This window comes from Solanum verrucosum, unplaced genomic scaffold, assembly GCF_900185275.1.
Source record: "Solanum verrucosum unplaced genomic scaffold, falcon-dt-bn FXZP01000229.1, whole genome shotgun sequence".
Classification (NCBI taxonomy): domain Eukaryota; kingdom Viridiplantae; phylum Streptophyta; class Magnoliopsida; order Solanales; family Solanaceae; genus Solanum; species Solanum verrucosum.
In genome coordinates, this window is record NW_026020011.1 from 1,865,559 (window position 1) to 1,875,895 (window position 10,337).

At 36.9% G+C, this 10,337-nt stretch overlaps 4 protein-coding genes across 5 annotated transcripts in view; all 4 read left to right on the forward strand.

Annotated features, from left to right (window-relative positions):
* Nucleotides 1-10,337, forward strand: part of LOC125820445 (uncharacterized) — a 195,773-nt gene that overhangs the window by 43,843 nt on the left and 141,593 nt on the right. The window lies entirely within an intron of this gene.
* Nucleotides 11-2,369, forward strand: LOC125820451 (senescence-specific cysteine protease SAG39-like). 2 transcript variants are annotated; one of them, XM_049499888.1, is made up of 3 exons: nt 11-56; nt 1,051-1,437; nt 1,780-2,369. In XM_049499888.1, the coding sequence occupies exons 1-3, from the start codon at nt 11-13 to the stop codon at nt 2,367-2,369; spliced, it is 1,023 nt and encodes a 340-aa protein (XP_049355845.1). The 2 variants fall into 2 exon arrangements, with proteins under 2 accessions (XP_049355845.1, XP_049355844.1); XM_049499887.1 differs by lacking the exon at nt 11-56 and having other exon boundaries at nt 1,005-1,437.
* On the forward strand, nt 3,992-5,372 carry LOC125820450 (senescence-specific cysteine protease SAG39-like). Its single transcript, XM_049499886.1, has 2 exons — nt 3,992-4,424; nt 4,768-5,372. Exons 1-2 carry the CDS (start codon nt 3,992-3,994, stop codon nt 5,355-5,357), a joined length of 1,023 nt encoding a protein of 340 aa, XP_049355843.1. The 3' UTR covers nt 5,358-5,372.
* On the forward strand, nt 7,000-8,395 carry LOC125820449 (senescence-specific cysteine protease SAG39-like). The gene is made up of 2 exons (XM_049499885.1): nt 7,000-7,432; nt 7,791-8,395. Exons 1-2 carry the CDS (start codon nt 7,000-7,002, stop codon nt 8,378-8,380), a joined length of 1,023 nt encoding a protein of 340 aa, XP_049355842.1. The 3' UTR covers nt 8,381-8,395.

The following is a 10,337-nucleotide window of genomic DNA, read 5'->3' on the forward strand; positions in this document are numbered from 1 at the left end:
TCCCAAGAACATGTGGATTTCTGAAGCAATTTGTCTTTCCCTTCATTTCATCCCCTGTAAGAATGTGAAGGGAGACTTCCAAGAGCCAAGAATAACAAAAAAGATAGAAGAAGATCTACCTCTTTCCTTGAGGTGTTTTTGGTACGAAGGAAAATATTTTCCAATTTTCTCATGTGTAAATATTTTCCAAATTAACTTATTTTCCTCAAATTTAAGGAAAATGACTTACCTTAAAAAAGTAAGGAAACCATTTTCCAAAATCACGTTGAACCTCACACCTCAAGTTTTCATCCTAACTTAAGTTTTGGTTATCGATTCCAAGTACTAATCCTAGATACTACTCCTGATTCTCAATTCGACTTTGGGCGTGTATAAGTAGACACTTAAATTTATAAAAAATTGAATAAATAGACACACGCGTTTTATGTCTACGCCATGTAAGACACAAATTGCCATGTAGGATGCATGTGTATATTTGTTCCATTTTGTAAAGTTGAAGTGTCTACTAGTCTCACACCCAAAGTAAGAAGACATAGATATCAACTGAGACCAAGTTAAAGAGCATGTTTATGTATAGTGCCAATACAAAATGCATCATTTCTTGCGGGGACGAGTTGAAATTCTGCAGGATAAAGACAAAAATCGCACCCTCCCTGCCCCGCTCCGCTTGCCATCCCTGTGAAAATGCTGTTCTTTCCCTAAGCTTATGTTGAAAAATTCTGTGGGTAACTACTTTTTTGTTGTTTTCCATGTCACATTAAGGGCCAAAAGAGAAGCTATTTGTGATTTTGGGAAGAAAACATATCAGAAAGTTACAAATGAGAGGCTTATTAGATGTGTATTATTTGAGAATAACAGAGCAACGTTTACGGAATCAACATAATTCAATGTTAAATAAAACATCTTCACTAGTATAAATAATAGCTTTCTCCCTCTAACATTCCTCACCAGCATTCAAACACTAAAGATATTAGTATCACTAGAAACATTCAGGTACTAGAAAAATGGCATTGGCATTCAATTGGAAGTTTGCTTTTGCAGCTCTACTAGTATTGGTTATGCAGGCTTCTCAAGCCACATCTCGCGATTTGTATGAAGTCTCAATTGTCAAGAAACACGAGCAGTGGATGGTACGGTTTGGGCGTGTGTACAAAGATGATAAAGAGAAGGCAAAAAGATTCAAAATATTCAAGGATAACATTGAGTACATTGATTCCGTCAACATGGCTGGAATCAAGCCTTACAAGTTGGACATCAATGAATTTGCTGATTTGACGAATGAGGAATTTAGAGCCACTCGCAATGGGTATAGAATGCTTTCTCAAAAGAAATCCCCTGAGATCACATCATTCAAATACGAAAATGTAACTGTTCCAGCTACTATGGATTGGAGAAAAAAGGGTGCTGTTACTGCAATTAAGGATCAAGGACAGTGTGGTAAGTTAAAGAGTAAATGGTAAAAATACAGCTAAACTATCATTTTTTCGCGAGTTTCACCTCAACTATCAGTTGTTCCATTTTCCTAACTGAAATATCACCATCTATGTATTAAAGCACACGTCGAAGCTGAGTAGGCCAACTATCAGCTATTACCATTAGTTCAGGTAGGAAAAGGGAACAACTGATAGTTGGGGTATGAAACTCGCGAAAAGTGATAGTTCAGATGTGTTTTTGATCGTTATCTCTAAGTTTAACCAATAACTCATTGAAAATATAACTGCCCTTTTAAATATGAATCTGCAATACTAAAACCTAATCTACTGTATTATAATATTGTAGGATGTTGCTGGGCATTTTCTGCTGTTGCTGCTACAGAAGGAATCAACAAGATCAAAACTGGTACATTGATTTCTTTGTCCGAGCAGGAACTCGTGGACTGTGACACGAGTTCTGATATGGGATGTGAAGGAGGTCTCATGGATGATGCATTTAAGTTTATCATCAAGAACCATGGGCTTACTACTGAATCCAATTACCCATACCAGGGAACGGATAGCACTTGCAAAACCGGAAAGGAATCAAGCCATGCTGCAAAGATTACTAGTTACGAAGATGTTCCAGCTAACAGCGAGTCTGCTCTACTTAAAGCTGTAGCTAACCAACCTGTATCTGTCGCGATTGATGCTAGTGGATCAGATTTTCAGTTCTATTCAAGCGGTGTTTTTACTGGAGAATGTGGAACTGAGTTAGATCACGGTGTTACAGCAGTTGGATATGGTGAAGCTAGTGATGGGACGAAGTATTGGTTAGTGAAGAACTCGTGGGGAACTAGTTGGGGCGAGAATGGTTACATTAGAATGCAAAGAAATGTTGATACTGTGGAAGGACTCTGCGGAATTGCTATGGAAGCTTCTTATCCAACTGCCTAAGCTTAGAAATTATGAAGTGTTGTACACGTTCATAATTTAAGTGGTGCCTCTAGAACTCTGTGTATGTAATATGTTATAGGTTTGTTTATACAATTTGAACTATTAAAACAAAAGCCTGTATGTAAAAACACTGTTAATGTGATGAAATTATACTTTATTACTTTCCAATCTATTTGTTTATACTCGACAGTCTTGGATTGTTTATTCTTCCTGTTTTTTATATTCACTGCATCAACCAAACAACTAATTGAATTTAGTATTCACTTTGCCTACTGTCTATCGTTCTTACATTGTGTTTTCGACTAATAAACTTATGACAGAAGTATCAGCTCAGAGTCTTACGGTAACAGCCAATTAATAAATTTACCAGAGGATGGAGAATAGGTGTACATCAATACGAACAGCTTACTTACTTCAACTAGATGAGTCCTAGCAAGGGAATAATTAAGTTATTTGATCCCTTTGAATCCCATATTTGAAGTTGTGGTGGGATCTATTCATTTAAAAGAGTCGATTCAATACATTTCTTATGTACCCATAAGTGCTATGGGATTTGAATTAGATTTGGATCAATCTATATTGAGTGACTGCGTCCATTATGTTGTTGCTAGCAAATACCACTATTTTTGGAGTGGTTCCTCTACGCCTAGGACACCAGAATATTGAACTATGAATGAAGAAAGGCATATTGGCCAGTGATTGTGAGGCTCCAAATGGAAAATGAGCATTTTCTGGTTCAAAAATGCCGAATATTGTCTGAATCATTATTTATCAGGACTCTTTAGCTTAAGTTCCTTCTTTAGTATTCATGAATTAATTACAAGAAGTTGTATTTAACAGACTAAATAAATCAAGATAGTAATGTAGAGAAAGACACAAGGATTTATCCTGGTTCGGCCCAAACAAGTGGCTTACGTCTAGTCTCGTTGACACACAACAGATTTTCAGTGCTATACACTTATTTCCCTCTGTTACAATCAACCAGTGATTTTCACATGATCAAATGAATATGGCTTTAAGCACGGTCACACCAACGACTATAATGATGAATTTCTACTTGTTCACTACCAACGATTCAGATTTCCTACATGTTCTCTAACTTGAACACTAGGAATTATACAAAAGAAAGTGATGAGGGTATTGCAACCCCTTCATTCAATATGGTTTCATATTGCAGTCAAAAGCCCTTCATTGCTGGGATTGATTTGTTTTCTTCCCCTTTATTATTTAACCTTCGACTTTCATTCAGTATAATAATATCCTTTGTCATGGTCCATGTCACTCTAATTGCCAATAAAGAAGTGATTGTAATTTGCAAACAGGACAACATTGTGGTCATGTACTCCATTGCTAAGATTATGGGAAGAAAACATATCACAAAGCTACAAATGAGAGGCTTATTAGCAGGATATATCATTTGAGGATAACAGAGTAGCATGTACGGGGTCCATCTTCGTTGTCACAATCACAGATAACATACCGGGCATTCCAGGGAACTCAATTACCATGAGAAAATGTTAACATTAACAACTACTATATAAATTCCTTGCTTCCTCTAAACTTTTCATCAACATTCAAACACACACATATTAGTATCACTACAAAGGTACGAGTAGCGAAAAATGGCCATGACATTTAATTGGAAGCTTGCTTTTGTAGCTCTTCTAGTGTTGGGAATGCAGGCTTCTCAAGCCACATCTCGTGATTTGTATGAAACATCAATGGTCCAGAAACACGAGCAGTGGATGACACGTTTTGGGCGTGTGTACAAAGATGATGTAGAGAAGGCAAAAAGATTCAAAAGATTCAAGGACAATACTGAGTACATCGATTCTGTCAACAAGGCTGGAATCAAGCCTTACAAGTTGGACATCAATGAATTTGCTGATTTGACGAATGATGAATTCAGAGCCACTCGCAATGGGTATAGAATGCCTTCTCAAAAGAAATCCCCTGAAATCACAGCATTCAAGTACGAAAACGTAACTGCTCCAGCTACTATGGATTGGAGAAAAAAGGGTGCTGTCACTGGAATTAAGAATCAAGGGCAGTGTGGTAAGTTAAAGAGTAAATGGTAAAAATACACCTGAACTATCATTTTTTCGCGAGTTTCACCTCAACTATCAGTTGTTCCATTTTCCTACCTGAAATATCACCATCTATGTATTTAAAACACACCTCAAAGCTGAGTAGGCCAACTATTAGCTATTACCATTAGTTCAGGTAGGAAAAGGGAAAAACTGATAGTTGGGGTATGAAACTCACGAAAAGTGATAGTTCAGATGTGTTTTTGACCGTTATCTCTAAGTTTAACCAATAACTCATTGAAAATATAACTGCCCTTTTAAATATGAATCTGCAATACTAAAAACTAATCGACTGTATTATAATATTATAGGATGTTGCTGGGCATTTTCTGCTGTAGCTGCTACAGAAGGAATCAACAAGATCACCACTGGTAAATTGATTTCTTTATCTGAGCAGGAACTCGTGGACTGTGACACGAGTTCCGATATGGGATGTGAAGGAGGTCTCATGGATGATGCATTTATGTTTATCATCAAGAACCATGGGCTTACTACTGAATCCAATTACCCATACCAGGGAACGGATAGCACTTGCAAAACTGGAAAGGAATCAAGCCATGCTGCAAAGATTACTAGTTACGAAGATGTTCCAGCTAACAGCGAGTCAGCTCTACTAAAAGCTGTAGCTAACCAACCTGTATCTGTCGCGATTGATGCTAGTGGATCAGATTTTCAGTTCTACTCAAGTGGTGTTTTTACCGGAGAATGTGGAACTGAGTTAGATCACGGTGTTACAGCAGTTGGATATGGTGAAGCTAGTGATGGGACAAAGTATTGGTTAGTGAAGAACTCGTGGGGAACGAGTTGGGGAGAAAATGGTTACATTAGAATGCAAAGAAATGTTGATACTGAGGAAGGACTCTGCGGAATTGCAATGGAAGCTTCTTATCCAACTGCTTAAGTATAGAAATCATGAACTGGTGTACATGTTCATAATTTATGTGGTGTGTCCATAACTCTGTGTATGTTATAGGTTTGTTTATACAATTTGAAGTATGTAAAACCACTGTTGATGTGATGAAATTATAGTTTATTACCTTCCAATCTCTTTATTTATACTCGACAGTCTTGGATCGTTTCTTCCTGTTTTTGATATGCACTGCATCAACTAAACAACTTACTGAATTTAGTACTCACTTAGCCTACTGACTGTCATTCTTACGTTGTGTTTTCGACTGGTATGCTTACAACAGAGTTATCAGCATTTTGGGAATCCAGAGTCTTACAAACACATATTGGTAACAGCCAATTGTTAGGTGTTTTAGGAATTTTCATCTCAAACAAGTCAACTTGAAACAGTTTCCAGCTACTCAAACTTCAAACTGCAAGCATATAATAATAACTGTTTCAAATCAATCCAGACTCAAGGTTAAAAAAGATATATCGAAGTAGTTCTGACGATTCGATAATCTTATTACTTCAATCCCAACTTCTTACTTACTTCAACCGGATGAGTCCTAGCGAGGGAATAATTAAGTCATTATCCTTTTGAATTCCATAGCCGAAGTTGTGGTCGTATCTATCCATTTAAAGGAATCAATTCAGTACATTTCTTATGTACCCATAAGTGCTGTGGGATTTGAATTAGATTTGGATCAATCTAAATCAAGTTGCTGTTAGGTATAGAGGAACAACACCAAAAATAGTGGTATTTGCTAGGGATAGCATAATGGATTGAACCATGAATGAAGAAAGGCATATTGGCTAGTGATTGTGAGACCCCAAATGGACACTGAGCATTTCTTGGTTCAAAAATGCTGAATCTTGTCTCAATCATCGTTTATGAGGACTCTTTTGCTCAAGTTCATACTTTAGTAATTGCAAGAAATTGTATTTGATAGACTAGATAAATCAAGATAGTAATGTAGAGAAAGACATAAGGATTTATCTTGGTTTGACCCAACCAAGTGGCCTACGTCTAGTCTCCTTGACACAACAGATTTTCACATGATCAAATGAGTATGGTTTAAGCACGGTCACACCAATGACTATAATGATGATTTTTTCTACTCGTTCACTACCAACGATTTAGATTTGCCTACATGTTCTCTCACTCGAACACTAGGAATTTTCCAAAAGAAAGTGGTGAGGGTATTGTAACCCCTTACACAACATGGTTTCATATTGCAGTCAACATCCCTTCATTGAGATTGATTTGTTTTCTTCCCTTTTATTATTTAGCCTTCAACTTTCCTTCAGTATAGTAATAAAGAATCGATTGTAATTTGCAATCAGGACAACATTATGGTCATGTACTCCATTGCTAAGATTATGGGAAGAAAAAATTATCAGAAAGCTACAAATGAGAGGCTTATTAGTATATATCATTTGAGGACATCAGAGTAGCATGTACGGGGTCCATCTTCGTTGTCACAATCACAGATAGCATACCGGGCATTCCAGGGAACTCAATTTACCATGAGAAAATGTTAACATTAACAACACCTGAAGTACTATATAAATTCCTTGCTCCTTCTTGAACTTTTCATCAACATTCAAACACACACATATTAGTACCACTACAAAGGTACGAGTAGCGAAAAATGGCCATGACATTTAATTGGAAGCTTGCTTTTGTAGCTCTTCTACTGTTGGGAATGCAGGCTTCTCAAGCCACATCTCGCGGCTTGTATGAAACATCAATTGTCAAGAAACACGAGCAGTGGATGGCTCGCTTTGGGCGTGTGTACAAAGATGATGTAGAGAAGGCAAAAAGATTCAAAATTTTCAAGGACAACACTGAGTACATTGATTCCGTCAACATGGCTGGAATCAAGCCTTACAAGTTGGACGTCAATGAATTTTCTGATTTGACGAATAAGGAATTTAGAGCCACTCACAATGGATATAGAATGCCTTCTCAAAAGAAATACCCTGAGATCACATCATTCAAATACGAAAACGTCACTGCTCCAGCTACTATGGATTGGAGATTGAAAGGTGCTGTTACTGGAATTAAGAATCAAGGGCAGTGTGGTAAGTTAAACCAATAACTCATCGTTATATAACCACCTTTTAAATATGAATCACTACTAGAAACAAAGGTTTTTCCTATCACGAATCAGTGGGAAATTTGTGATATAGAACATGATTTTCCCAGTCATTTCCCATCGAATTAGGTGGGGAACAGATTTTCACTGAGATAGTGGGAAACTTCCTAATTTTTCCGTATGAAAACATACTATTGTTTCTTCTCTCACGGATTCAATCAAAATATCTGTGGGAATAGTCACTAAACATTTTTCAGTAGGAAATTTCAGTTTGAAAATAGTGATTTTTAGTAGTGAATCTGCAATATAACTAAAAACTAATCGACTGTATTATAATATTGTAGGATGTTGCTGGGCATTTTCTGCTGTTGCTGCTACAGAAGGAATCAACAAGATCAAAACTGGTAAATTGATTTCTTTATCCGAGCAGGAACTCGTGGACTGTGACACGAGTTCCGATATGGGATGTGAAGGAGGTCTCATGGATGATGCATTTAAGTTTATCATCAAGAACCATGGGCTTACTACTGAATCCAATTACCCATACCAGGGAACGGATAGCACTTGCAAAACCGGAAAGGAATCAAGCCATGCTGCAAAGATTACTAGTTACGAAGATGTTCCAGCTAACAGTGAGTCTGCTCTACTAAAAGCTGTAGCTAACCAACCTGTATCTGTCGCGATTGATGCTAGTGGATCAGATTTTCAGTTCTACTCAAGTGGTGTTTTTACCGGAGAATGTGGAACTGAGTTAGATCACGGTGTTACAGCAGTTGGATATGGTGAAGCTAGTGATGGGACGAAGTATTGGCTAGTAAAGAACTCGTGGGGAACGAGTTGGGGCGAGAATGGTTACATTAGAATGCAAAGAAATGTTGATACTGAGGAAGGACTCTGTGGAATTGCTATGGAAGCTTCTTATCCAACTGCTTAAGTATAGAACTCATGAACTGGTGTACATGTTCATAATTTATGTGGTGTGTCCATAACTCTGTGTATGTTATAGGTTTGTTTATACAATTTGAAGTACTAAAACAAAAGCTTGTATGTAAAAACACTGTTAATGTAATGAAATTATACTTTATTACCTTCCAATCTCTTACTTATGAACTGGTGTACTAGCAAGGGAATAATTAAGTCATTTGATCCCTTTAAATTCCATATTTGAAGCCTTTACTATCAAAGTACATGACTAGGGACAAACTCCTAGCTCACGAAGCAAGTCTAAAACTGAAAGGAAATGAAAATAAAGCAACATAAGTGGCATTGCCCGAACATGAGGACTCATCAATCTATCACCGCAGAATCAATCCACTAGTCATGTGCGTGTGAAGGAATGTCGGACCTATATTTTAAAACAATATAGGCACAATATGCATCAGTACTTTGAATGTAGTGAATTTGGGGAACATGCATAAAAACGTAAGCATAAATCATGATAGGTAAGGTTAATGCAAAACTGTAGGGATTGTGTCGTACGTTCAAACCATATTTTATCAGTATGTGGGAGAGACCATTAACCGACACATAACCATGGGAGCTAACCATGGAGTTCAATGTACTACCCCATCGAAGAAGGCCCAATATATCTTGCAAGGACAGAAAGGATCATTCTTTCATAACCTCGAGACTTGGGTACTCGCCACTAGTCCCTCTCAAGACCAAAAACATTCAAGGAGTTTGGTACTCGCCTATATTCCTTAAGTTCATGAGCACTCGCCCTATCCTACGGTGACACGTAGTTTATGAGACACCACTAGTCCGCTCAGTGCTAAGCACAACTCCCCACGGAATTAAGCATTTTTCTTAAGAGTAGCTCTGTAACATATCATGACATCATAACTATAAAGACACTTATCTAAGCATCCAAATCATGATCATATTTCACATTAAGAATATTTCAATCGGAAGCAACCTAGTTCATTAGAAGCATGTTGACACTTCATTTGAAAACATCCTTTAAGCATAATTATATTTGTATATCTGTCATATAATTGTATATGTATAATTTGTATAATTTATTTTTGTATATGTATAAGAGAGGAGAGACACACGTAATTATAGCTAAAAAGAGGTTGCAAGTGGTAATTAATTCAAACTATAGCTATGTTAGCTAATCAACTAGTCTATGTTTGTTTATCCGTGTAATTTTCCCTTACAAAATATAAATAGAAGAGTCGTTGATATGGGGGCCCATTAACGCTATTCATAATAGAGTGTTAATTACAACTGGGCCAAAAAAGTGGGCCGTGTAATAATTTTGACCCACTAAACAACCCATGTAATCCGACTCACTCATACATTATTTCAAGTGTTTCCTTTTATTCCCAGTTTCGGCTGCCTCTTCTTCTGCTTCTCTTTCTCAAGTAAGTTCTTCTTCTTCTTCCTCTTTCGTTTTGGTTCTGTGTTGTCCATTTTAATACTAATTTTGTGCTATCTCTTTTTTGTTTTCCGACTCTTCTTCTACCTTTTGCTTTGTTTTTAATGGATTCCATACGTGGTTTCTCCATTGCTCCTGTTTTGTGTTTCAATTTTGAAAATAAAACTTCCGAATTTGGTGTTCACTAAGCTTGACTGATTTGTTTTCTGTGCGTGTTCCCTATGTTTTGAGATGGATATTGAATGTTAATTTACAGTGGTTGATACCTGAAAAATATTATCCGTTACTGGGTAAAACGAGGGTTAGTCTACTGAAATCCAAATAGTTCCCCTTTATCAAACTCAACAAATTATCCATCAAGGACAAATCAACAAACCACCAAAATATAAAACTAAAAATAAATGGAAAAGCTTAACAATTATGTTGAAAACGATTATAATCTCCACACGATTGGACAGAATCAGGGTCATGCTTAGATTAACAACAACAAACAAGCTAAGAAATAGATTTG